This window comes from Phaenicophaeus curvirostris, chromosome 29, assembly GCF_032191515.1.
Source record: "Phaenicophaeus curvirostris isolate KB17595 chromosome 29, BPBGC_Pcur_1.0, whole genome shotgun sequence".
Classification (NCBI taxonomy): Eukaryota; Metazoa; Chordata; class Aves; order Cuculiformes; family Cuculidae; genus Phaenicophaeus; species Phaenicophaeus curvirostris.
In genome coordinates this window covers 3,487,803-3,512,388 of record NC_091420.1, presented here as the reverse complement: position 1 = coordinate 3,512,388, position 24,586 = coordinate 3,487,803, and the positions used below count along the sequence as shown (strand labels likewise).

Here is a 24,586-nt window from a genome sequence, read left to right as displayed (position 1 = left end):
CAGCCAAAGATGTCTTGCTACGACGTGTGTGCACCAAAAACCGGCGTGGCCGTGCCCCAGCCCATCGCTGAGAGCTGCAACGAGCTGTGCGCCCGCCAGTGCCCCGACTCCACAGCCTTCATCCAGCCTCCGCCCGTGGTTGTCACCTTCCCCGGCCCCATCCTCAGCTCCTTCCCCCAGCAAGCCGTGGTGGGCTCCTCCGGAGCACCCGCCTTTGGGGGCAACCTGGGGCTGGGGGGCCTCTACGGGGCCGGGGCCACGCTGGGCTCGGGGGGCCTCTGCACCCCTGCCAGACCCTACCTTTCTCCTGCCTGCAGCCCTTGCGTCTTGCCGCGCTACAGCAAGAAGCTCTGGGACACCTGTGGGCCCTGCTAGACCCTCACCCACAGACGCTGCACTCCCTGGACACCTCTCTTGAAGGACACAGGGACACCCTCCCTGCCTCTGCCTGCTCTGTCTTTCCCTAGCTGGTGCTTTCCTGCACTGCAATAAAACAATCCTGCATGCGACACCTGCCTCTCTGTTGTTCCTTTCCAGGCCCAGCGAGGGCTGCAGGGATCCCTCATCCTGCACACTTTCCCCTCAGTCTGGCTCTGGGCAGTGTCTGAGCCCCAGCAGAGCGCGGCTGAGCTGCCTCTGGGGCGAGCGCAGAGCCCTGGCAGCTCTGGCCACACTCGCTCCTGCAGCTCAGCTCCAGGGCCCTGTCTGAACTCACGACTTGCAGCCAAAGGATGTTTCTTCTCCTCCAGTCTCTCTGCTCATGATCGGGCAGCAGCCCTAGGGCTGGAGGCCACTCAAGGTCAATTCCTCTGACTACTGCAGCCAGTTTTTTTCTCCACTGCTCTGTTGAACCTCTGGGAGAAAAAGCAATGGGGAGGCATCCCATTTCCCTTCCCTATCCAGTTCATTTCCCACTTCTTCTTCCTCTTCTTCTTATGTTTCCCCTTCCAGCTTGAGAGAAAGTTAGAATAGTTCAGGTTTGGAAAGACCTTTATGTTCATAGAGTGCAATCCTTTACTTGGTGCTTCCAGCCTCACTACATGGCACAAGTGTCACAAATGCAGTTTTTTAATATAAAGATCATATATAAATAAAAGTACCACTTCATAGGGCTTGATGATAATGTCACAATATTACTTAACACAGGGAGGAAACTTATGAGGGAATATCAAGGTGTCTGTTTCTATAGCTACAGTTACATGTACTTACAGCCAAAGGATTATATGTGCACACTCAGTTCCCTCTGGCACTCAGCAGAGACTTCAAAGTTTCATAATGCTTATGTCCAGTTCCTTTTTTCCTGTCTAGGTGTCCAGAGTCAGTTTGCTCCAGGGTTCAAATCCAAGATTTCAATAAGCAGCCTCTCGGGCATCATCTCCTTTCATCTGGATGCCCAGCGTTAGCTTATGCCAAAGTTAGAATCCAAGGCTTCTCAATGCAAGCTCTTGGACATTGGATTTGATAAAATGAATAACTAAACAGAGGGATATAGACACGTGGTTGACTAAAGGGAAACAAACAGGACCATGTGAGCCAAGAAATCCCTGGGTGATTGTACCCTCACAGACAATTTACCCACCCCCTCAAACCACTGTTAAGTCCCCGTTGTAGTTTTTGGGTCTGGACTCTACATGTTTCTCTTTGGATCCCTTCACTCTCTGTCAGACAGGTCATTATCTGGTATTGGTTCAACTGGCATTGATGATCTTTTCCCTTGAAGCCTTCCTATTCTCCTATTTTTCATGGTCTCTGCAGGCCCAAAAACTTTTACCTGGGAATTCCCAACTTGTGACCTAGAGCTTGCAGCCCAGAAGGCCAAAAGTATCATGGGCCGTCAGCTCTGTCCTGGGCTCTATCAAAAGGAGCAAGTCCAGCATATCAAGAGAGAGGATTCTGCCCCTCTACTGTTCCCTCATGAGGCCCCACCTGGAATCCTCTTCCCAGCTCTGGGACTGGCAGCATCAGAAGTTCTTGGACATGTTGGAGTAAGTCCAGAGGAAGGCCCATTCCCCAGCTCCTGCCATCCCCATCAAAAGGTTCCCTCTGCCAACACCAACCCCACCTCACCTTCCCTGAAACTCTTAGGAAGAGCATTTGCCCTCCCACAGCTGCGAGTCTCATGCCTTCAGGATCTTTATAACTTGGGACAGAGAGGGAGAGAGACTGCATGCAGGAAAACTTTATTGTGCCCAGAGGGGCAAGAGAGATTGTCAGGGACACGATGGGTAAGCCCCAGAGAAGCTGGTCTTCTTCAGCTGATGGAGGCAGAAGAATCTCCTCTAGAGCATTGCTTGTCGCTCCCGAGGCTTCGTGGATACTGGATTCCAGACCCTGTGGACTCAGCACAGAAACCCCAAAGGGCTTTGCAGGTGCAGCTACTGCCCAATAAAGTGCTTGAAGAAGAGGAGAGGGGAGAAGAGAAGAGGGCAAAGAGTGGAGGGTGTGCGGCACTGCCAGCTGCCCAGGGGTCCCTGGGACAGGGAAGGATCAGCACTTCTCAGAGCCCCGTGGCCAGCAGCTCAGCCAAGCCCAGCGGGGGCTGTTGGCATTGGGGCTGGAGGCAGCGCCTGGGTCTGGGGAGGGTCTAGCAGGGCCCACAGGTGTCCCAGAGCTTCTTGCTGTAGCGCGGCAAGACGCAAGGGCTGCAGGCAGGAGAAAGGTAGGGTCTGGCAGGGGTGCAGAGGCCCCCCGAGCCCAGCGTGGCCCCGGCCCCGTAGAGGCCCCCCAGCCCCAGGTTGCCCCCAAAGGCGGGTGCTCCGGAGGAGCCCACCACGGCTTGCTGGGGGAAGGAGCTGAGGATGGGGCCGGGGAAGGTGACAACCACGGGCGGAGGCTGGATGAAGGCTGTGGAGTCGGGGCACTGGCGGGCGCACAGCTCGTTGCAGCTCTCAGCGATGGGCTGGGGCACGGCCACGCCGGTTTTTGGTGCGCACACGTCGTAGCAAGACATCTTTGTGCTGCTGCAGTTGGAGCTCTGCAAGAGGACACACACAGCAAGGGAGAAGGAGAGGGGAAGGCCTGAGACAGAGAGGATGGAACCCGAGCAGAGCACAGGAGGACAAGCACTTGCAGACTTACCCTGTTCTCCAAGGAGAAGGCAGTCAGAGCAGGGCTTGGGAGAGCCTGGCAGAGGCAGAGCTTTTATAGCAGCCCTGCCAGTGCTCAGCACCACCTGGGCCAATGTGGGGAGGAGACACTCCCTGCTGCCCAGGAAGATGATTGGGCTCTTTGACTGCTGGCCCTCCCTGGCTCAGCATCCCCTTGCCAGATCAGCACATGCTGCTTCTAAGCATTTCCTCCCCTTTTTGCTTTGGGAGCTAAAGGAGAGCAGGTACCTCCCTTCTGGGGGTGCCCATGGCAAGGTGGGGCTTTGCTCCTGTGGGTCCTGGCTCCCTTCCTTGTGCTCTTCCACGCTTAGATATCTTTGCTTGCAGCCTGGCTCATCTACTGGTACAGACACATGACTGACTGCTAGGGCAGCCCATGTGGGGGCTGCTGTGATCATGATAAAACACTGAGGTCCCAAGTTCCCGGAACCCTGAGGACAGACCCTGCCCAGCGCTGTGCAGGAAAAATCGGCCTCCCAGGACATTTATGAGGAGCCAGTGGATCTAGGGCAGTGGTGGATCAAACGTGAGCCTTGTGGGCCCAGATGGGGGCTGTGCTCTTTGCACCGTGCACTGCAGAGGATGGTACAAGGGGTCTTTGTCCCCAGGAGATGCAGCAGTCGATGATGGCACCTGCAGGATGAAGGGGGCCACATCCCTTGGGCTCTTAGATGATGCATCATGCTGAGCAGGCGGTGCCTGACAGGAGTGCCTTCAATTTGGTGTTATCATAGCCTCTCCCCTCTGCTGATCACAGACACACAACGTACGTCACGCAGGCGCTGGTATGCGGGAGGCATTGGAAAAGCTGCTCTCTTGGCCAGAACCAGGTCCAAGACCAAGCCCTTGGGGAAGATCTATGGCATGAGAGGTGCTTGCAGTCACCCTCTGTCACACTGGGAATCCTCTTACCCAGCGAGATAATGAAAAGACAGTGGGGCTAATTTGGCCTATTAGGTGTGTGCTGACAAGCGCTCCAGCAGGGTAATTGCAGGGTCTGATCCAGCGGCTTGGGCTTGGGGAGGAAAGAGAGTCAGCAGAGGAGGCTGGTGCCACTCAGGGAGGAGGCAGGGGCTTGGCCAGCAGCAGCCACGTGCCCCCAGCAGGGCCAGATCCTCCCCGTCATTGCCAGCCCTGCATAAAAGCGCTGCCCTTGGGGAGCCCTGGCATCCAGCACTCCTGCCTCGCTCTGCTCAGGACAAGGGGAGGTGGGTGCCTGTGGCTCTGGGTCTCCTCTGGCAGGGGCCGGCGTGGGGCGTCCCTGGCCAGGAGAGCTGGGACAGCAGCGGCTGCGCTGGCTGCAGCCTTGGCCGGGCACGGAGGGCTGAGCTGGGCTGGGAGAAAGAAGAGCCCTGAGTGTGGGACAGGCAGAGCCAGGTCCTGCACAGGCTCCTGGGGAGGGTTTGTGGAGATCAGGGTGGTGAGGGGGTCTGGCTGGGCAAAGGAGGAGCTGTGGGAAAGGTGGTGGCTTTGGTGCTCCGCTCCAGGGCAGTCGTAGGAACAGTGTTCTTTGCCACAGCATCTCCTCCTGAATCATAACTCCTCTCCTTGTGCTTTCAGCCCCATCTCTCTCAGCCAAAGATGTCTTGCTACGACGTGTGCGCACCAAAAACCGGCGTGGCCGTGCCCCAGCCCATCGCTGAGAGCTGCAACGAGCTGTGCGCCCGCCAGTGCCCCGACTCCACAGCCTTCATCCAGCCTCCGCCCGTGGTTGTCACCTTCCCCGGCCCCATCCTCAGCTCCTTCCCCCAGCAAGCCGTGGTGGGCTCCTCCGGAGCACCCGCCTTTGGGGGCAACCTGGGGCTGGGGGGCCTCTACGGGGCCGGGGCCACGCTGGGCTCGGGGGGCCTCTGCACCCCTGCCAGACCCTACCTTTCTCCTGCCTGCAGCCCTTGCGTCTTGCCGCGCTACAGCAAGAAGCTCTGGGACACCTGTGGGCCCTGCTAGACCCTCACCCACAGACGCTGCACTCCCTGGACACCTCTCTTGAAGGACACAGGGACACCCTCCCTGCCTCTGCCTGCTCTGTCTTTCCCTAGCTGGTGCTTTCCTGCACTGCAATAAAACAATCCTGCATGCGACACCTGCCTCTCTGTTGTTCCTTTCCAGGCCCAGCGAGGGCTGCAGGGATCCCTCATCCCGCACACTTTCCCCTCAGTCTGGCTCTGGGCAGTGTCTGAGCCCCAGCAGAGCGCGGCTGAGCTGCCTCTGGGGCGAGCGCAGAGCCCTGGCAGCTCTGGCCACACTCGCTCCTGCACCTCAGCTCCAGGGCCCTGAAAAAACACAGGACACAGCCCAGGGGTGTTTGCAAACCTCCATCCTCCCCATGGGTAACTGAGTCTGTCCCAGAGGCTGGAGATCAGCAGCATCAATTCCTGCCCTTACAACAGCTCTTCTTTTTCTTCATGGGTCTTTTTAAGGCCCTGGGAGAAGAGGCAAAGGGGAGGCTTCTCCATCCTCTTCTTCCCCTTTATTTCCTTCATACACTTCCCCTTTTTCTCCCCCAGCAACTTTACTTATTTTTTACTAATTCTCCTCACTCTTCCATTTTCTCATCTTCTCCTTTAATCTGCATTTGCTTTTATTATACTCGTTTCCTTTCCTTTTCCATATTACTTTGGCAATTACCCTTCCCTTTCACACTTGCCTTCTGTCTTCTCCTTCACCTTCAGCTTCCATAACTCCTTCTCAACCCCAGCACAGACAAACATTCTCAGTGCTTTTCAGTTTTCTCCCACAGATGGAAGATCACAGAAATCCCAGCCTGGTCAGTGATAAGAGCCTTTTCAGGGCATCTTGTCCCACTGCTGCCTCAGGCAATGTTGCCCAGAGCCGCCTGCCCAGCACCACGTCAGACACCTTTTGCGCATCTCCAGCGAAGGAGACTTCACAGCATCCTAGGAAACCCTGTGTCCGTACTCAGCCACCTTCACTGTGAACTCAAGAGGCTTAAGAGTCTGAAGCAGAGCCTGCTGTGTTTCCACTGGTGACCTTTGCCTCTTATCATGCAACTGGACTCCTCTGCAAAGAACCTGCCTCCATCTCCTTGATGCTTTCCCTTCAGAAATGTGTGCAGGTTGAGGAGACACCAGGATGTCATCAGCTCCCAGAGGGACAGTCCCAGCTCTCTCAGGCTCCTCCCAGAGATCAGCTCCCTGTCCCCTCAGCACCTGCATTGCCATGTACTGGACTCTCTCCAGTCCCCACCCATCTCTCCTGGGCTGGGGAGCCCAGCACTGGACAAAATACCACAGAAGTGGCCTCACAATTGCTGAGGGGAGGACAAGAGTCCCCGTCCTCCATCTACCAACCACACATCTCACCCTGGAGAACAAGACACCACAGGCTGTGTTTGTCTCAAGTGATGTTGCCACCTCATCTAGACCCTGGTGCCCTCAGGGCCAGCACTTGCCTTCCCACAGCTGACAAATTCCCACCCCTGGCGTTTTCCCAACTTGGCACAAGGAGAGAGGGAAACACAACTTGAATGCAGAAAAAATTTATTGTGCCCAGAGGGGCAAGAGAGATTGTCAGAGAGATGGTGGGTAAGACCCAGAGAGGCTGATTGTCTCACAGTGTGGGAGGCAGAGGGATCTTCTCCAGAGAATTGCTTCTGGCTCCAGGTCCTCTCTTGATGCGCTCTTCCAGATCCAGAGGATTTGGCCCATCAGCCCCCAAAAAACCTCTGTGGGCCAGAATCCTGCCCCGTTGGAGAGACTGAAGGAGAGGGGAGGGGAGAGGGTGTGCGGCACTGCCAGCTGCCCAGGGGTCCCTGGGACAGGGAAGGATCAGCACTTCTCAGAGCCCCGTGGCCAGCAGCTCAGCCAAGCCCAGCGGGGGCTGTTGGCATTGGGGCTGGAGGCAGCGCCTGGGTCTGGGGAGGGTCTAGCAGGGCCCACAGGTGTCCCAGAGCTTCTTGCTGTAGCGCGGCAAGACGCAAGGGCTGCAGGCAGGAGAAAGGTAGGGTCTGGCAGGGGTGCAGAGGTCCCCCGAGCCCAGCGTGGCCCCGGCCACGTAGAGGCCCCCCAGCCCCAGGTTGCCCCCAAAGGCGGGTGCTCCGGAGGAGCCCACCACGGCTTGCTGGGGGAAGGAGCTGAGGATGGGGCCGGGGAAGGTGACAACCACGGGCGGAGGCTGGATGAAGGCTGTGGAGTCGGGGCACTGGCGGGCGCACAGCTCGTTGCAGCTCTCAGCGATGGGCTGGGGCACGGCCACGCCGGTTTTTGGTGCGCACACGTCGTAGCAAGACATCTTTGTGCTGCTGCAGTTGGAGCTCTGCAAGAGGACACACACAGCAAGGGAGAAGGAGAGGGGAAGGCCTGAGACAGAGAGGCTGGAATCCGAGCAGAGCACAGGAGGACAAGCACTTGCAGACTTACCCTGTTCTCCAAGGAGAAGGCAGTCAGAGCAGGGCTTGGGAGAGCCTGGCAGAGGCAGAGCTTTTATAGCAGCCCTGCCAGTGCTCAGCACCACCTGGGCCAATGTGGGGAGGAGACACTCCCTGCTGCCCAGGAAGATGATTGGGCTCTTTGACTGCTGCCCCTCCCTGGCTCAGCATCCCCTTGCCAGATCAGCACATGCTGCTTCTAAGCATTTCTTCCCCTTTTTGCTTTGGGAGCCAAAGGAGAGCAGGCATCTCCCTTCTGGGGGTGCCCATGGCAAGGTGGGGCTTTGCTCCTGTGGGTCCTGGCTCCCTTCCTTATGCTCTTCCCCTCTTAGATATCTTTGCCTGCGGCCTGGCTCATCTAGGGGTACAGATACATGAATGCCTGCTAGGGCAGTCCATCTGGGAGCTGCTGTGATCGTGATAAAACACTGAGGTCCCAAGTTCCCGGAACCCTGAGGACAGACCCTGCCCAGCGCTGTGCAGGAAAAATCGGCCTCCCAGGACATTTATGAGGAGCCAGCGGGTCTAGGGCAGTGGTGGATCAAACGTGAGCCTTGTGGGCCCAGATGAGGGTCTGTGCTCTTTGCACTGTGCATTGTAGAGAATGGTACGAGGGGTCTTTGTCCCCAGGAGATGCAGCAGTCGATGATGGCACCTGCAGGCAGAAGGGGGCCACGTCCCTTGGGCTCTTAGATGATGCATCATGCTGAGCAGGCAGTGCCTGACAGGAGTGCCTTCAATGTGGTGTTATCATAGCCTCTCCCCTCTGCTGATCACAGACACACAACGTACGTCACACAGGTGCTGGCATGCGGGAGGCATTGGAAAAGCTGCTCTCTTGTCCAGAACCAGGACCAAGACCAAGCCCTTGGGGAAGATCTATGGCATGAGAGGTGCTTGCAATCACCCTCTGTCACACTGGGAATCCTCTTACCCAGCGAGATAATGAAAAGACAGTGGGGCTAATTTGGCCTATTAGGTGTGTGCTGACAAGCGTCCCAGCAGGGTTATTGCAGGGGCTGATCCAGCGGCTTGGGCTTGGGGAGGAAAGAGAGTCAGCAGAAGAGGCTGGTGCCACTCAGGGAGGAGGCAGGGGCTTGGCCAGCAGCAGCCACGTGCCCCCAGCAGGGCCAGATCCTCCCCGTCATCGCCAGCCCTGCATAAAAGCGCTGCCCTTGGGGAGCCCTGGCATCCAGCACTCCTGCCTCGCTCTGCTCAGGACAAGGGGAGGTGGGTGCCTGTGGCTCTGGGTCTCCTCTGGCAGGGGCCGGCGTGGGGCGTCCCTGGCCAGGAGAGCTGGGACAGCAGCGGCTGCGCTGGCTGCAGCCTTGGCCGGGCACGGAGGGCTGAGCTGGGCTGGGAGAAAGAAGAGCCCTGAGTGTGGGACAGGCAGAGCCAGGTCCTGCACAGGCTCCTGGGGAGGGTTTGTGGAGATCAGGGTGGTGAGGGGGTCTGGCTGGGCAAAGCAGGAGCCGTAGGAAAGGTGGTGGCTTTGCTGCTCCGCTCCAGCGCAGTCGTAGGAACAGTGTTCTTTGCCAGGGCATCTCCTCCTGAATCATAACTCCTCTCCTTGTGTCCATCTCTTTCAGCCCCATCTCTCTCAGCCAAAGATGTCTTGCTACGACGTGTGTGCTCCAAAAACCGGCGTGGCCGTGCCCCAGCCCATCGCTGAGAGCTGCAACGAGCTGTGCGCCCGCCAGTGCCCCGACTCCACAGCCTTCATCCAGCCTCCGCCCGTGGTTGTCACCTTCCCCGGCCCCATCCTCAGCTCCTTCCCCCAGCAAGCCGTGGTGGGCTCCTCCGGAGCACCCGCCTTTGGGGGCAACCTGGGGCTGGGGGGCCTCTACGGGGCCGGGGCCACGCTGGGCTCGGGGGGCCTCTGCACCCCTGCCAGACCCTACCTTTCTCCTGCCTGCAGCCCTTGCGTCTTGCCGCGCTACAGCAAGAAGCTCTGGGACACCTGTGGGCCCTGCTAGACCCTCACCCACAGACGCTGCACTCCCTGGACACCTCTCTTGAAGGACACAGGGACACCCTCCCTGCCTCTGCCTGCTCTGTCTTTCCCTAGCTGGTGCTTTCCTGCACTGCAATAAAACAATCCTGCATGCGACACCTGCCTCTCTGTTGTTCCTTTCCAGGCCCAGCGAGGGCTGCAGGGATCCCTCATCCTGCACACTTTCCCCTCAGTCTGGCTCTGGGCAGTGTCTGAGCCCCAGCAGAGCGCGGCTGAGCTGCCTCTGGGGCGAGCGCAGAGCCCTGGCAGCTCTGGCCACACTCGCTCCTGCAGCTCAGCTCCAGGGGCCCTGACTGAACTCAGGGCTTGCAGCCAAAGGACGTTTCTGCTCCTCCAGTCTCACTGCTTATGATCGGGCAGCAGCCCTAGGGGCTTGAGGCCACCCAAGGTCAATTCCTCTGACTACTGCAGCCAGTTTTTTTCTCCACTGCACTGTTTGAACCTCTGGGAGAACAGGCAATGTGGAGGCATCTCATTTCCCTTCCCTATCCAGTTCATTTCCCACTTCTTCCTCTTCTTCTTATGTTTCCCCTTCCAGCTTGAGACAAAGGTAGAATCGTTCAGGTTTGGAAAGACCTTTATGTTCATAGAGTGCAATCCTTTACTTGGTGCTTCCAGCCTCACTACATGTCACAAGTGTCACAAATGCAGTTTTTTAATATAAAGATCATATATAAATAAAAGTACCACTTCATAGGGCTTGATGATAATGTCACAATAATACTTAACACAGGGAGGAAACTTATGAGGGAATATCAAGGTGTATGTTTCTATAGTTACAGTTATACGCCCTTACAGCCAAGGGATTATATGTGCACACTCAGTTCCCTCTGGCACTCAGCGGAGACTTCAAAGTTTCATAATGCTTATGTCCAGTTCCTTTTTTCCTGTCTAGGTGTCCTGTGTCAGTTTGCTCCAGGGTTCAAATCCAAGATTTCAATAAGCAGCCTCTCGGGCATCATCTCCTTTCATCTGGATGCCCAGAGTTAACTTATGCCAAAGTTTGAATCCAAGGCTTCTCAATGCAAGCTCTTGGACATTGGATTTGATAAAATGAATAACTAAACAGAGGGATATAGACACGTGGTTGACTAAAGGGAACAAACAGGACCATGTGAGCCAAGAAATCCCTGGGTGATTGTACCCTCACAGACAATTTACCCACCCCCTCAAACCACTGTTAAGCCCTGTTGTAGTTTTTGGGTCTGGACTCTACATGTTCCTCTTTGGATCCTTTCACTCTCTGTCAGACAGGTCATTATCTGGTATTGGTTCAACTGGCATTGATGATCTTTTCCCTTGAAGCCTTCATATTCTCCTATTTTTCATGGTCTCTGCAGGCCCAAAAACATTTACCTGGGAATTCCCAACTTGTGACCTAGAGCTTGCAGCCCAGAAGGCCAAAAGTATCATGGGCCATCAGCTCTGTCCTGGGCTCTATCAAAAGGAGCAAGTCCAGCATATCAAGAGAGAGGATTCTGCCCCTCTACTGTTCCCTCATGAGGCCCCACCGGGAGTCCTGTTCTCAGCTCTGGGACTGGCAGCATCAAAACTCCCTGGACACGCTGGAGTGAGTCCAGAGGAAGGCGCCTTCCCCAGCTCCTGCAATCCCCATCAAAAGGTTCCCTCTGCCAACACCAACCCCACCTCACCTTCCCTGAAACTCTTAGGAAGAGCATTTGCCCTCCCACAGCTGCGAGCCTCATACCTGCAGGATCTTTATAAATTAGGACAGAGTGGGAGAGAGACATGACTTGCATGCAGGAAAACTTTATTGTGCCCAGAGGGGCAAAAGAGATTTTCAGGGACACGATGGGTAAGGGCCAAAGAGGCTGGTTGTTTCACAGTGTGGGAGGCAGAGGGATCTTCTCCAGAGAATTGCTTCTGGCTCCAGGTCCTCTCTTGATGCGCTGTTCCAGATCAAGAGGACTTGGCACATCAACCCCCCCAAAAAACTCTGTGGGCCAGAATCCTGCCCCGCTGGAGAGACTGAAGGAGAGGGGAGGGGAGAGGGTGTGCGGCACTGCCAGCTGCCCAGGGGTCCCTGGGACAGGGAAGGATCAGCACTTCTCAGAGCCCCGTGGCCAGCAGCTCAGCCAAGCCCAGCGGGGGCTGTTGGCATTGGGGCTGGAGGCAGCGCCTGGGTCTGGGGAGGGTCTAGCAGGGCCCACAGGTGTCCCAGAGCTTCTTGCTGTAGCGCGGCAAGACGCAAGGGCTGCAGGCAGGAGAAAGGTAGGGTCTGGCAGGGGTGCAGAGGCCCCCCGAGCCCAGCGTGGCCCCGGCCCCGTAGAGGCCCCCCAGCCCCAGGTTGCCCCCAAAGGCGGGTGCTCCGGAGGAGCCCACCACGGCTTGCTGGGGGAAGGAGCTGAGGATGGGGCCGGGGAAGGTGACAACCACGGGCGGAGGCTGGATGAAGGCTGTGGAGTCGGGGCACTGGCGGGCGCACAGCTCATTGCAGCTCTCAGCGATGGGCTGGGGCACGGCCACGCCGGTTTTTGGTGCGCACACGTCGTAGCAAGACATCTTTGTGCTGCTGCAGTTGGAGCTCTGCAAGAGGACACACACAGCAAGGGAGAAGGAGAGGGGAAGGCCTGAGACAGAGAGGATGGAATCCGAGCAGAGCACAGGAGCACAAGCACTTGCAGACTTACCCTGTTCTCCAAGGAGAAGGCAGTCAGAGCAGGGCTTGGGAGAGCCTGGCAGAGGCAGAGCTTTTATAGCAGCCCTGCCAGTGCTCAGCACCACCTGGGCCAATGTGGGGAGGAGACACTCCCTGCTGCCCAGGAAGATGATTGGGCTCTTTGACTGCTGCCCCTCCCTGGCTCAGCATCCCCTTGCCAGATCAGCACATGCTGCTTCTAAGCATTTCCTCCCCTTTTTGCTTTGGGAGCCAAAGGAGAGCAGGCATCTCCCTTATGGAGGTGCTCACAACAGGGTAGGGCTTTGCTTCTGTAGATGCTACCTTCCTGCCTTCTTCTTTTCCCCACAAAGCCCTCTCAATCCTTAGCCCCAAGCTTGGCTCTAATGGAAGGATCAATGTGAACGCCAGTGGGGTCTATTCAACCAGGGCTTCCACAACCAGCCCCCAGAAGGAACGGCCAACATCCCAGCCCCCCGAGGGTAGCCCTGGTGCAGCACTTCCCTGACACAGTGGGGCTCCCAGGACACGTTCAGGGCACGGCAGGGATGCTGCAGTTCTGGCATCACAGCCATAAAACGTACATCATGCGGGTGCTGGGATGTGGGAGGGTTTGAAGGCCACGCTCTTGGCCAGTGCCAGGACACAGGGTCTTCTCCAGAGCCGTGCAAAGAAGGCATGAGGCCACGACAGGGCCAAGCCCTTGGGGAAGATCTATGGCATGAGAGGTGCTTGCAGTCACCCTCTGTCACACTGCGAATCCTCTTACCCAGCGAGATAATGAAAAGACAGTGGGGGTAATTTGGCCTATTAGGTGTGTGCTGACAAGCGTCCCAGCAGGGTAATTGCAGGGGCTGATCCAGCGGCTTGGGCTTGGGGAGGAAAGAGAGTCAGCAGAAGAGGCTGGTGCCACTCAGGGAGGAGGCAGGGGCTTGGCCAGCAGCAGCCACGTGCCCCCAGCAGGGCCAGATCCTCCCCGTCATCGCCAGCCCTGCATAAAAGCGCTGCCCTTGGGGAGCCCTGGCATCCAGCACTCCTGCCTCGCTCTGCTCAGGACAAGGGGAGGTGGGTGCCTGTGGCTCTGGGTCTCCTCTGGCAGGGGCCGGCGTGGGGCGTCCCTGGCCAGGAGAGCTGGGACAGCAGCGGCTGCGCTGGCTGCAGCCTTGGCCGGGCACGGAGGGCTGAGCTGGGCTGGGAGAAAGAAGAGCCCTGAGTGTGGGACAGGCAGAGCCAGGTCCTGCACAGGCTCCGGGGGAGGGTTTGTGGAGATCAGGGTGGTGAGGGGGTCTGGCTGGGCAAAGCAGGAGCCGTAGGAAAGGTGGTGGCTTTGCTGCTCCGCTCCAGGGTAGTCGTAGGAACAGTGTTCTTTGCCAGGGCATCTCCTCCTGAATCATAACTCCTCTCCTTGTGTCCATCTCTTTCAGCCCCATCTCTCTCAGCCAAAGATGTCTTGCTACGACGTGTGCGCACCAAAAACCGGCGTGGCCGTGCCCCAGCCCATCGCTGAGAGCTGCAACGAGCTGTGTGCCCGCCAGTGCCCCGACTCCACAGCCTTCATCCAGCCTCCGCCCGTGGTTGTCACCTTCCCCGGCCCCATCCTCAGCTCCTTCCCCCAGCAAGCCGTGGTGGGCTCCTCCGGAGCACCCGCCTTTGGGGGCAACCTGGGGCTGGGGGGCCTCTACGGGGCCGGGGCCACGCTGGGCTCGGGGGGCCTCTGCACCCCTGCCAGACCCTACCTTTCTCCTGCCTGCAGCCCTTGCGTCTTGCCGCGCTCCAGCAAGAAGCTCTGGGACACCTGTGGGCCCTGCTAGACCCTCACCCACAGACGCTGCACTCCCTGGACACCTCTCTTGAAGGACACAGGGACACCCTCCCTGCCTCTGCCTGCTCTGTCTTTCCCTAGCTGGTGCTTTCCTGCACTGCAATAAAACAATCCTGCATGCGACACCTGCCTCTCTGTTGTTCCTTTCCAGGCCCAGCGAGGGCTGCAGGGATCCCTCATCCTGCACACTTTCCCCTCAGTCTGGCTCTGGGCAGTGTCTGAGCCCCAGCAGAGCGCGGCTGAGCTGCCTCTGGGGCGAGCGCAGAGCCCTGGCAGCTCTGGCCACACTCGCTCCTGCAGCTCAGCTCCAGGGCCCTGACTGACCACGGGCCTTGTAGCCGAAGGATGTTTCTGCTCTTCCAGTCTCTCTGCTCATGATCTGGCAGCAGCCCTAAGGGTTGAGGCCACTCAAGGTCAATTCCTCTTAGTGCTGCAGCCAGTTTTTTTCTCCACTGCACTGTTTGAACCTCTGGGAGAAAAAACAATGTGGAGGCATCCCATTTCCCTTCCCTATCCAGTTCATTTCCCACTTCTCCCTCTTCTTATTATTTTTCCCTTTCCAGCTTGAGAGAGACATAGAATATTTAAGTTTTGAAAAGACCTTTATGTTCATAGAGCGCAATCTTTTACCTGGTGTTTCCATTCTCACAACATGTCGCAAATGCAGTTTTTTAATATAAAGCTGATATTTAAATAAAAATACCACTTCATAGGGCTTGCTGATAAAGTAACACTTCTACTTACCACACGGACAAAACGTATGAGGGATTATCAAGGTGGATGTTTTTATATCTAAAGACTTATATGTACTTACAGCCAAAGGATTATATGTGCACACTCCGTTCCCTCTGGCACTCAGCAGAGACTTCAAAGTTTCATAATGCTTATGCCCAGTTCACTTTACGTTCCTGTCTAGGTGTCCAGAGTCAGTTTGCTCCAGGGCTCAAATCCAAGATTTCACTAAGAAGCCGCTTGGGCATCGGATCTCCCATCTGGATGCCCAGCCTTGGCTCATGCTGAAGTTTGAATCCAAGGCTTCTCAACGAAAACTCTTTGACATTGGATCTGATAAAATGAATAACTAAATAGAGGGATATAGACACATGGTTGACTCAGGGGAGATAAAGAGGACCACAGGAGCCAAGAAATCCCTGGGAAATTGCACCCACACAGACAATTTATCCACCTCCTCTCAAAAAATTATTCAGTCTGGTAGTAGTATTTGTGTCTGGGCTCTACGTGCTCCTCCTTATCTGGTATTGGTGCAATCGGTATTGATGAGCCTTGCCCTGGAAGTCTTCGCATTCCCCTATTTTTCATGGTCTCAGAAGACCATGATTTGACCAAACAGGTTGTACACAATGGGAAAAATTTAACTGGGAATTCCCGAATTGTGACCTAGAGCTTGCAGCCCAGAAGGCCAAAAGTATCATGGGCCGTTAGCTCTGTCCTGGGCTCTATCAAAAGAAGCAAGTCCAGCATATCAAGAGAGAGGATTCTGCCCCTCTACTGTTCCCTCATGAGGCCCCACCGGGAGTCCTGCTGCCAGCTCTGGGACTGGCAGCATCAGAAGTTCTTGGACATGTTGGAGTAAGTCCAGAGGAAGGCCCATTCCCCAGCTCCTGCAATCCCCACCAAAAGGTTCTCTCTGCCCTGACTGCTGCCGGCACCTTCTCTCTACCAACACCAACCCCATTTCACCTTCGCTGAAACTCTTAGTCTCGTGAGTGAAGGATCTTTACAAGTTGGGACAGAAAGGGAGAGAGACATGACTTGCATGCAGGAAAAATTTATTGTGCTCAAAGGGGCAGTAGAGATTGTCAGAGAGATGGTGGGTAAGACCCAGAGAGGCTGGTTGTCTCACAGTGTGGGAGGCAGAGGGATCTTCTCCAGAGAATTGCTTCTGGCTCCAGGTCCTCTCTTGATGCGCTGTTCCACATGCAGAGGACATGGCCCACAAGCCCCCCAAAAAAACCTCTGTGGGCCAGAATCCTGCCCCGCTGGAGAGACTGAAGGAGAGGGGAGGGGAGAGGGTGTGCGGCACTGCCAGCTGCCCAGGGGTCCCTGGGACAGGGAAGGATCAGCACTTCTCAGAGCCCCGTGGCCAGCAGCTCAGCCAAGCCCAGCGGGGGCTGTTGGCATTGGGGCTGGAGGCAGCGCCTGGGTCTGGGGGGGGTCTAGCAGGGCCCACAGGTGTCCCAGAGCTTCTTGCTGGAGCGCGGCAAGACGCAAGGGCTGCAGGCAGGAGAAAGGTAGGGTCTGGCAGGGGTGCAGAGGCCCCCCGAGCCCAGCGTGGCCCCGGCCCCGTAGAGGCCCCCCAGCCCCAGGTTGCCCCCAAAGGCGGGTGCTCCGGAGGAGCCCACCACGGCTTGCTGGGGGAAGGAGCTGAGGATGGGGCCGGGGAAGGTGACAACCACGGGCGGAGGCTGGATGAAGGCTGTGGAGTCGGGGCACTGGCGGGCGCACAGCTCGTTGCAGCTCTCAGCGATGGGCTGGGGCACGGCCACGCCGGTTTTTGGAGCGCACACGTCGTAGCAAGACATCTTTGTGCTGCTGCAGTTGGAGCTCTGCAAGAGGACACACACAGCAAGGGAGAAGGAGAGGGGAAGGCCTGAGACAGAGAGGCTGGAATCCGAGCAGAGCACAGGAGGACAAGCACTTGCAGACTTACCCTGTTCTCCAAGGAGAAGGCAGTCAGAGCAGGGCTTGGGAGAGCCTGGCAGAGGCAGAGCTTTTATAGCAGCCCTGCCAGTGCTCAGCACCACCTGGGCCAATGTGGGGAGGAGACACTCCCTGCTGCCCAGGAAGATGATTGGGCTCTTTGACTGCTGCCCCTCCCTGGCTCAGCATCCCCTTGCCAGATCAGCACATGCTGCTTCTAAGCTTTTCCTCCCCTTTTTGCTTTGGGAGCCAAAGGAGAGCAGGCATCTCCCTTCCAGGGGTGCTCACAATAGGTGATGGCTCTGCTTCTGCAGGTCCTCACTGCCCACCTTCTTCTGGCCCCTGGGAAGGGTTCTCTGCACAGTGCCCACTCCCAGTCTCTGCTGAGATGAGAACTGGCTGTGCCAGTGGGACAATCTCATCCAGCGGCTGCTGTGGTCACGTCACCAGATCAAGACCTCATGTCCCCAGCAACCTGCCCAGCAATATCCCACAGCAATGCACCTTGAGGGACCATTATTAGGGGCAAAGGGGGTTTTGCATTGCTGGGATGAGCCTGTGCCACATAGGCCTGGGTGGGGATTTGTGTTCCTGGCAATAGGGACTACGGGGAAGAGTAGAAGGAATTGTTACCCCACAGGCCTGCAGAGATCCATGGCCAAGGAACACAGGCAGACGGCAGCTGCCCCCTCAGGCTGGCAATCGATGCATCGTGCTGAGCAGGCAGCGCCCATGAGGAGTGTCGTTGATTAGGCATTTTGGAACCTCACACTTCTGCACTTCACAGTCACACAACGTACGTCACGAGGGCGCTGGCATTGGGGAAGCCTTGGCAAGGCCCCTTTCTTGGCCAGCACCACGACACCGCTCTGCCCTGTGGCTCTACACACCAGGCATGAGGCCACGTCAGGGCCAAGCCCTTGGGGAAGATCTATGGCATGAGAGGTGCTTGCAATCACCCTCTGTCACACTGGGAATCCTCTTAGCCAGCGAGATCATGAAAAGACAGTGGGGCTAATTTGGCCTATTAGGTGTGTGCTGACAAGCGTCCCAGCAGGGTAATTGCAGGGGCTGATCCAGAGGCTTGGGCTTGGGGAGGAAAGAGAGTCAGCAGGAGAGGCTGGTGCCACTCAGGGAGGAGGCAGGGGCTTGGCCAGCAGCAGCCACGTGCCCCCAGCAGGGCCAGATCCTCCCCGTCATCGCCAGCCCTGCATAAAAGCGCTGCCCTTGGGGAGCCCTGGCATCCAGCACTCCTGCCTCGCTCTGCTCAGGACAAGGGGAGGTGGGTGCCTGTGGCTCTGGGTCTCCTCTGGCAGGGGCCGGCGTGGGGCGTCCCTGGCCAGGAGAGCTGGGACAGCAGCGGCTGTGCTGGCTGCAGCCTTCGCCGGGCACGGAGGGCTGAGCTGGGCTGGGAGAAAGAAGAGCCCTGAGTGTGGGACAGGCAGAGCCAGGTCCTGCACAGGCTCCTGGGGAGGGTTTGTGGAGATCAGGGTGGTGAGGGGGTCTGGCTGCGCAAAGGAGGAGCCGTGGGAAAGGTGGTGGCTTTGCTGCTCCGTCCAGGGCAGTCGTAGGAACAGTGTTCTTTGCCAGGTCATCTCCTTCTGAATCATAACTCCTCTCCTTGTGTCCATCTCTTTCAGCCCCATCTCTCTCAGCCAAAGATGTCTTGCTACGACGTGTGCGCACCAAAAACCGGCGTGGCCGTGCCCCAGCCCATCGCTGAGAGCTGCAACGAGCTGTGCGCCCGCCAGTGCCCCGACTCCACAGCCTTCATCCAGCCTCCGTCCGTGGTTGTCACCTTCCCCGGCCCCATCCTCAGCTCCTTCCCCCAGCAAGCCGTGGTGGGCTCCTCCGGAGCACCCGCCTTTGGGGGCAACCTGGGGCTGGGGGGCCTCTACGGGGCCGGGGCCACGCTGGGCTCGGGGGGCCTCTGCACCCCTGCCAGACCCTACCTTTCTCCTGCCTGCAGCCCTTGCGTCTTGCCGCGCTCCAGCAAGAAGCTCTGGGACACCTGTGGGCCCTGCTAGACCCACACCCACAGATGCTGCAGTCCCTGGACACCTCTCTTGAAGGCCACAGGGACACCCTCCCTGCCTCTGCCTTTCCCTAGCTGGTGCTTTCCTGCACTGCAATAAAACAATCCTGCATGCGACACCTGCCTCTCTGTTGTTCCTTTCCAGGCCCAGCGAGGGCTGCAGGGATCCCTCATCCTGCACACTTTCCCCTCAGTCTGGCTCTGGGCAGTGTCTGAGCCCCAGCAGAGCGCGGCTGAGCTGCCTCTGGGGCGAGCGCAGAGCCCTGGCAGCTCTGGCCACACTCGCTCCTGCAGCTCAGCTCCAGGGCCCTGACTGACCATGGGCCTTGCAGCCAAAGGATGTTTCTGCTCCTCCTGTCTCTCTGCTCACGATCGGGCAGCAGCCCTAGGGGTTGAGGCCACTCAAGGTCAATTCCTCTTAGTGCTGCAGCCAGTTTTTTTCTCCACTGCTCTGTTGAACCTCTGGGAGAAAAAGCAATGGGGAGGCATCCCATTTCCCTTCCCTATCCAGTTCATTTCCCACTTCTTCTCCCTCTTCTTTTTATGTTTCCCTTTCCGGCTTGAGAGAAAGGTAGAATAGTTCAGGTTTGGAAAGACCTTTATGTTCATAGAGTGCAATCCTTTACTTGGTGCTTCCAGCCTCACTACGTGTCACAAATGTCGCAAATGCAGTTTTTTACTATAAAGATCATATATAAATAAAAGTACCACTTCATAGGGCTTGATGATAATGTCACATTACTTACCACAGGGAGGAAACTTATGAGGGAATATCAAGCTGTATGTTTCTATAGCTACAGTTACATGTACTTAGAGCCGAAAGATTATATGTGCACACTCAGTTCCCTCTGGCTCTCAGCGGAAACTTCAAAGTTTCAAAATGCTTATGTCCAGTTCACCTTACGTTCTTGTCTTGGTGTCCAGAGTCAGTTTGCTCCAGGGTTCAAATGCAAGATTTCACTAAGCAGCCTCCTGGGCATCGTCTCCTTTCATCTGGATGCCCAGCGTTAGCTTATGCCAAAGTTTGAATCCAAGGCTTCTCAACACAAAATATTAGACACAGGATTTGATGAAATGAATAACTAAATAGAGGGATATAGACACATGGTTGACTCAGGGGAGAGAAAGAGGACCACGTAAGCCAAGAAATCCCTGGGAAATTGTACCCACACAGACAATTTATCCACCCCCTCTCAAAAAATTGTTCAGTCTGGTAGTAGTTTTTGTGTCTGGGCTCTACGTGTACCTCCTTATCTGGTATTGGTGCAATTGGTCTTGATGATCCTTGCCCTTGAAGCCTTCATATTCCCCTATTTTTCATGGTCTCAGGAGACCATGATTTGATTGAAGAGATCATACACAAGGGGAACATTTTTAACTGGGAATTCCTGCATTGTGTCCTAGAGCTGGCAGCCCAGAAAGCCAAAAGTATCATGGGTCGTCAGCTCTGTCCTGGGCTTTATCAAAAGAAGCATGTTGAGCATATCAAGAGAGAGGATTCTGCCCCTCTACTGAACCCTCATGAGGCCCCACCTGGAATCCTGCTCCCAGCTCTGGGACTGGCAGCATCAGAAGTTCTTGGACATGTTGGAGTAAGTCCAGAGGAAGGCCCATTCCCCAGCTCCTGCAATCCCCACCAAAAGGTTCTCTCTGCCCCGACTGCTGCCTGCACCCTCTCTCTACCAACACCAACCCCACCTCGCCATCCCTGAGACTCTTAGGAAGAGCATTTCCCCTCCCACAGCTGACAGTCTCATGCCTGCAGGAACTTTATAACTTGGGACAGAGAGGGAGAGAGACACAACTTGCATGCAGGAAAACTTTATTGTGCCCAGAGGGGCAAGAGAGATTGTCAGGGACACGATGGGTAAGCCCCAGAGAAGCTGGTCTTCTTAAGTTGGTGGAGACAGAAGAATCTCCTCTAGAGCCTTGCTTGTCGCTCCTGAGGCTTCGTGGATACTGGATTCCAGACCCTGTGGACTCAGCACAGAAACCCCAAAGGGCTTTTCAGGTGCAGCTACTGCCCAATAAAGTGCTTGAAGAAGAGGAGAGGGGAGAAGAGAAGAGGGCAAAGAGTGGAGGGTGTGCAGCACTGCCAGCTGTCCAGGGGTCCCTGGGACAGGGAAGGATCAGCACTTCTCAGAGCCCCGTGGCCAGCAGCTCAGGGAAGCCCAGCGGGGGCTGTTGGCATTGGGGCTGGAGGCAGCGCCTGGGTCTGGGGAGGGTCTAGCAGGGCCCACAGGTGTCCCAGAGCTTCTTGCTGGAGCGCGGCAAGACGCAAGGGCTGCAGGCAGGAGAAAGGTAGGGTCTGGCAGGGGTGCAGAGGCCCCCCGAGCCCAGCGTGGCCCCGGCCCCGTAGAGGCCCCCCAGCCCCAGGTTGCCCCCAAAGGCGGGTGCTCCGGAGGAGCCCACCACGGCTTGCTGGGGGAAGGAGCTGAGGATGGGGCCGGGGAAGGTGACAACCACGGGCGGAGGCTGGATGAAGGCTGTGGAGTCGGGGCACTGGCGGGCGCACAGCTCGTTGCAGCTCTCAGCGATGGGCTGGGGCACGGCCACGCCGGTTTTTGGTGCGCACACGTCGTAGCAAGACATCTTTGTGCTGCTGCAGTTGGAGCTCTGCAAGAGGACACACACAGCAAGGGAGAAGGAGAGGGGAAGGCCTGAGACAGAGAGGCTGGAATCCGAGCAGAGCACAGGAGGACAAGCACTTGCAGACTTACCCTGTTCTCCAAGGAGAAGGCAGTCAGAGCAGGGCTTGGGAGAGCCTGGCAGAGGCAGAGCTTTTATAGCAGCCCTGCCAGTGCTCAGCACCACCTGGGCCAATGTGGGGAGGAGACACTCCCTGCTGCCCAGGAAGATGATTGGGCTCTTTGACTGCTGCCCCTCCCTGGCTCAGCATCCCCTTGCCAGATCAGCACATGCTGCTTCTAAGCATTTCTTCCCCTTTTTGCTTTGGGAGCTAAAGGAGAGCAGGTACCTCCCTTCTGGGGGTGCCCATGGCAAGAGAGGGCTGTGCTCCTGTGGGTCCTGGCTCCCTTCCTTGTGCTCTTCCACGCATAGATATCTTTGCTTGCAGCCTGGCTCATCTAGTGGTACAGACACATGACTGACTGCTAGGGCAGCCCATGTGGGGGCTGCTGTGATCATGATAAAACACTGAGGTCCCAAGTTCCCGGAACCCTGAGGACAGACCCTGCCCAGCGCTGTGCAGGAAAAATCGGCCTCCCAGGACATTTATGAGGAGCCAGTGGATCTAGGGCAGTGGTGGATCAAACGTGAGCCTTGTGGGCCCAGATGGGGGCTGTGCTCTTTGCACCGTGCACTGCAGAGAATGGTACGAGGGGTCTTTGTCCCCAGGAGATGCAGCAGTCGATGATGGCACCTGCAGGCAGAAGGGGGCCACATCCCTTGGGCTCTTAGATGATGCATCATGCTGAGCAGGCAGTGCCTGACAGGAGTGCCTTCAATTTGGTGTTATCATAGCCTCTCCCCTCTGCTGATCACAGACACACAACGTACGTCACGCAGGTGCTGCCATGCGGGAGGCATTGGAAAAGCTGCTCTCTTGTCCAGAACCAGGACCAAGACCAAGCCCTTGGGGAAGATCTATGGCATGAGAGGTGCTTGCAATCACCCTCTGTCACACTGGGAATCCTCTTACCCAGCGAGATAATGAAAAGACAGTGGGGCTAATTTGGCCTATTAGGTGTGTGCTGACAAGCGTCCCAGCAGGGTAATTGCAGGGGCTGATCCAGCGGCTTGGGCTTGGGGAGGAAAGAGAGTCAGCAGGAGAGGCTGGTGCCACTCAGGGAGGAGGCAGGGGCTTGGCCAGCAGCAGCCACGTGCCCCCAGCAGGGCCAGATCCTCCCCGTCATCGCCAGCCCTGCATAAAAGCGCTGCCCTTGGGGAGCCCTGGCATCCAGCACTCCTGCCTCGCTCTGCTCAGGACAAGGGGAGGTGGGTGCCTGTGGCTCTGGGTCTCCTCTGGCAGGGGCCGGCGTGGGGCGTCCCTGGCCAGGAGAGCTGGGACAGCAGCGGCTGCGCTGGCTGCAGCCTTGGCCGGGCACGGAGGGCTGAGCTGGACTGGGAGAAAGAAGAGCCCTGAGTGTGGGACAGGCAGAGCCAGGTCCTGCACAGGCTCCTGGGGAGGGTTTGTGGAGATCAGGGTGGTGAGGGGGTCTGGCTAGGCAAAGGAGGAGCCGTGGGAAAGGTGGTGGCTTTGGTGCTCCGCTCCAGGGCAGTCGTAGGAACAGTGTTCTTTGCCAGGGCATCTCCTCCTGAATCATAACTCCTCTCCTTGTGCTTTCAGCTCATCTCTCTCAGCCAAAGATGTCTTGCTACGACGTGTGCGCACCAAAAACCGGCGTGGCCGTGCCCCAGCCCATCGCTGAGAGCTGCAACGAGCTGTGCGCCCGCCAGTGCCCCGACTCCACAGCCTTCATCCAGCCTCCGCCCGTGGTTGTCACCTTCCCCGGCCCCATCCTCAGCTCCTTCCCCCAGCAAGCCGTGGTGGGCTCCTCCGGAGCACCCGCCTTTGGGGGCAACCTGGGGCTGGGGGGCCTCTACGGGGCCGGGGCCACGCTGGGCTCGGGGGGCCTCTGCACCCCTGCCAGACCCTACCTTTCTCCTGCCTGCAGCCCTTGCGTCTTGCCACGCTACAGCAAGAAGCTCTGGGACACCTGTGGGCCCTGCTAGACCCTCACCCACAGACGCTGCACTCCCTGGACACCTCTCTTGAAGGACACAGGGACACCCTCCCTGCCTCTGCCTGCTCTGTCTTTCCCTAGCTGGTGCTTTCCTGCACTGCAATAAAACAATCCTGCATGCGACACCTGCCTCTCTGTTGTTCCTTTCCAGGCCCAGCGAGGGCTGCAGGGATCCCTCATCCTGCACACTTTCCCCTCAGTCTGGCTCTGGGCAGTGTCTGAGCCCCAGCAGAGCGCGGCTGAGCTGCCTCTGGGGCGAGCGCAGAGCCCTGGCAGCTCTGGCCACACTCGCTCCTGCACCTCAGCTCCAGGGGCCCTGACTGAACTCAGGGCTTGCAGCCAAAGGACGTTTCTGCTCCTCCAGTCTCTCTGCTCATGATCGGGCAGCAGCCCTAGGGGCTTGAGGCCACCCAAGGTCAATTCCTCTGACTACTGCAGCCAGTTTTTTTCTCCACTGTACTGTTTGAACCTCTGGGAGAACAGGCAATGGGGAGGCATCTCATTTCCCTTCCCTATCCAGTCCATTTCCCACTTCTTCCTCTTCTTCTTATGTTTCCCCTTCCAGCTTGAGACAAAGGTAGAATCGTTCAGGTTTGGAAAGACCTTTATGTTCATAGAGTGCAATCCTTTACTTGGTGCTTCCAGCCTCACTACATGTCACAAGTGTCACAAATGCAGTTTTTTAATATAAAGATCATATATAAATAAAAGTACCACTTCATAGGGCTTGATGATAATGTCACAATAATACTTAACACAGGGAGGAAACTTATGAGGGAATATCAAGGTGTATGTTTCTATAGCTACAGTTACATGTACTTACAGCCAAGGGATTATATGTGCACACTCAGTTCCCTCTGGCACTCAGCGGAGACTTCAAAGTTTCATAATGCTTATGTCCAGTTCACTTTACGTTCCTGTCTAGGTGTCCAGAGTCAGTTTGCTCCAGGGTTCAAATCCAAGATTTCACTAAGCAGGCTCTCGGGCATCATCTCCTTTCATCTGGATGCCCAGCGTTAGCTTATGCCAAAGTTTGAATCCAAGGCTTCTCAATGCAAGCTCTTGGACATTGGATTTGATAAAATGAATAACTAAACAGAGGGATATAGACACGTGGTTGACTAAAGGGAAACAGACAGGACCATGTGAGCCAAGAAATCCCTGGGTGATTGTACCCTCACAGACAATTTACCCAACCCCTCAAACCACTGTTAAG

At 56.9% G+C, this 24,586-nt stretch overlaps 11 protein-coding genes across 12 annotated transcripts; 6 read left to right on the top strand and 5 right to left on the bottom strand.

Annotated features, from left to right (window-relative positions):
* Positions 1-3: 3 nt before the first annotated feature.
* LOC138732115 (scale keratin-like) lies at positions 4-505 on the top strand. The gene has a single exon (XM_069878476.1). It carries the CDS (start codon positions 10-12, stop codon positions 373-375), a length of 366 nt encoding a protein of 121 aa, XP_069734577.1. The 5' UTR covers positions 4-9; the 3' UTR covers positions 376-505.
* Positions 506-2,514: 2,009 nt separating this feature from the next.
* Positions 2,515-3,198, bottom strand: LOC138732100 (scale keratin-like). The gene is made up of 2 exons (XM_069878459.1): positions 3,079-3,198; positions 2,515-2,974 (listed from the first exon to the last, which is right to left on the bottom strand). Exon 2 carries the CDS (start codon positions 2,948-2,950, stop codon positions 2,585-2,587), a length of 366 nt encoding a protein of 121 aa, XP_069734560.1. The 5' UTR covers positions 2,951-2,974; positions 3,079-3,198; the 3' UTR covers positions 2,515-2,584.
* Positions 3,199-4,667: 1,469 nt separating this feature from the next.
* Positions 4,668-5,184, top strand: LOC138732094 (scale keratin-like). The gene has a single exon (XM_069878451.1). It carries the CDS (start codon positions 4,689-4,691, stop codon positions 5,052-5,054), a length of 366 nt encoding a protein of 121 aa, XP_069734552.1. The 5' UTR covers positions 4,668-4,688; the 3' UTR covers positions 5,055-5,184.
* Positions 5,185-6,922: 1,738 nt separating this feature from the next.
* On the bottom strand, positions 6,923-7,606 carry LOC138732159 (scale keratin-like). Its single transcript, XM_069878569.1, has 2 exons — positions 7,487-7,606; positions 6,923-7,382 (listed from the first exon to the last, which is right to left on the bottom strand). The coding sequence occupies exon 2, from the start codon at positions 7,356-7,358 to the stop codon at positions 6,993-6,995; it is 366 nt and encodes a 121-aa protein (XP_069734670.1). The 5' UTR covers positions 7,359-7,382; positions 7,487-7,606; the 3' UTR covers positions 6,923-6,992.
* A 1,498-nt stretch (positions 7,607-9,104) lies between these two features.
* LOC138732095 (scale keratin-like) lies at positions 9,105-9,478 on the top strand. The gene has a single exon (XM_069878452.1). It carries the CDS (start codon positions 9,105-9,107, stop codon positions 9,468-9,470), a length of 366 nt encoding a protein of 121 aa, XP_069734553.1. The 3' UTR covers positions 9,471-9,478.
* Positions 9,479-11,595: 2,117 nt separating this feature from the next.
* LOC138732080 (scale keratin-like) lies at positions 11,596-12,254 on the bottom strand. The gene is made up of 2 exons (XM_069878436.1): positions 12,160-12,254; positions 11,596-12,055 (listed from the first exon to the last, which is right to left on the bottom strand). The coding sequence occupies exon 2, from the start codon at positions 12,029-12,031 to the stop codon at positions 11,666-11,668; it is 366 nt and encodes a 121-aa protein (XP_069734537.1). The 5' UTR covers positions 12,032-12,055; positions 12,160-12,254; the 3' UTR covers positions 11,596-11,665.
* A 1,314-nt stretch (positions 12,255-13,568) lies between these two features.
* Positions 13,569-13,961, top strand: LOC138732098 (scale keratin-like). The gene has a single exon (XM_069878457.1). The coding sequence runs from the start codon at positions 13,592-13,594 to the stop codon at positions 13,955-13,957; it is 366 nt and encodes a 121-aa protein (XP_069734558.1). The 5' UTR covers positions 13,569-13,591; the 3' UTR covers positions 13,958-13,961.
* Positions 13,962-16,130: 2,169 nt separating this feature from the next.
* Positions 16,131-16,526, bottom strand: LOC138732092 (scale keratin-like). The gene has a single exon (XM_069878449.1). The coding sequence runs from the start codon at positions 16,509-16,511 to the stop codon at positions 16,146-16,148; it is 366 nt and encodes a 121-aa protein (XP_069734550.1). The 5' UTR covers positions 16,512-16,526; the 3' UTR covers positions 16,131-16,145.
* A 1,310-nt stretch (positions 16,527-17,836) lies between these two features.
* LOC138732054 (scale keratin-like) lies at positions 17,837-18,660 on the top strand. 2 transcript variants are annotated; one of them, XM_069878403.1, is made up of 2 exons: positions 17,837-17,921; positions 18,285-18,660. In XM_069878403.1, exon 2 carries the CDS (start codon positions 18,291-18,293, stop codon positions 18,654-18,656), a length of 366 nt encoding a protein of 121 aa, XP_069734504.1. In that variant the 5' UTR covers positions 17,837-17,921; positions 18,285-18,290; the 3' UTR covers positions 18,657-18,660. The 2 variants fall into 2 exon arrangements, with proteins under 2 accessions (XP_069734504.1, XP_069734502.1); XM_069878401.1 differs by having other exon boundaries at positions 17,883-17,911; positions 18,270-18,660.
* Positions 18,661-20,875: 2,215 nt separating this feature from the next.
* Positions 20,876-21,504, bottom strand: LOC138732093 (scale keratin-like). The gene is made up of 2 exons (XM_069878450.1): positions 21,385-21,504; positions 20,876-21,280 (listed from the first exon to the last, which is right to left on the bottom strand). Exon 2 carries the CDS (start codon positions 21,254-21,256, stop codon positions 20,891-20,893), a length of 366 nt encoding a protein of 121 aa, XP_069734551.1. The 5' UTR covers positions 21,257-21,280; positions 21,385-21,504; the 3' UTR covers positions 20,876-20,890.
* Positions 21,505-22,977: 1,473 nt separating this feature from the next.
* LOC138732055 (scale keratin-like) lies at positions 22,978-23,363 on the top strand. Its single transcript, XM_069878404.1, has one exon. The coding sequence runs from the start codon at positions 22,994-22,996 to the stop codon at positions 23,357-23,359; it is 366 nt and encodes a 121-aa protein (XP_069734505.1). The 5' UTR covers positions 22,978-22,993; the 3' UTR covers positions 23,360-23,363.
* Positions 23,364-24,586: the final 1,223 nt, after the last annotated feature.

What these genes read in the sequence shown, in the direction of transcription:
- LOC138732115 (XM_069878476.1), top strand. Translation starts at nt 10, where the DNA reads ATGTCTTGCTACGACGTGTGTGCACCAAAAACCGGCGTGGCCGTGCCC.
- LOC138732100 (XM_069878459.1), bottom strand. Translation starts at nt 2,950, where the DNA reads ATGTCTTGCTACGACGTGTGCGCACCAAAAACCGGCGTGGCCGTGCCC.
- LOC138732094 (XM_069878451.1), top strand. Translation starts at nt 4,689, where the DNA reads ATGTCTTGCTACGACGTGTGCGCACCAAAAACCGGCGTGGCCGTGCCC.
- LOC138732159 (XM_069878569.1), bottom strand. Translation starts at nt 7,358, where the DNA reads ATGTCTTGCTACGACGTGTGCGCACCAAAAACCGGCGTGGCCGTGCCC.
- LOC138732095 (XM_069878452.1), top strand. Translation starts at nt 9,105, where the DNA reads ATGTCTTGCTACGACGTGTGTGCTCCAAAAACCGGCGTGGCCGTGCCC.
- LOC138732080 (XM_069878436.1), bottom strand. Translation starts at nt 12,031, where the DNA reads ATGTCTTGCTACGACGTGTGCGCACCAAAAACCGGCGTGGCCGTGCCC.
- LOC138732098 (XM_069878457.1), top strand. Translation starts at nt 13,592, where the DNA reads ATGTCTTGCTACGACGTGTGCGCACCAAAAACCGGCGTGGCCGTGCCC.
- LOC138732092 (XM_069878449.1), bottom strand. Translation starts at nt 16,511, where the DNA reads ATGTCTTGCTACGACGTGTGCGCTCCAAAAACCGGCGTGGCCGTGCCC.
- LOC138732054 (XM_069878403.1), top strand. Translation starts at nt 18,291, where the DNA reads ATGTCTTGCTACGACGTGTGCGCACCAAAAACCGGCGTGGCCGTGCCC.
- LOC138732093 (XM_069878450.1), bottom strand. Translation starts at nt 21,256, where the DNA reads ATGTCTTGCTACGACGTGTGCGCACCAAAAACCGGCGTGGCCGTGCCC.
- LOC138732055 (XM_069878404.1), top strand. Translation starts at nt 22,994, where the DNA reads ATGTCTTGCTACGACGTGTGCGCACCAAAAACCGGCGTGGCCGTGCCC.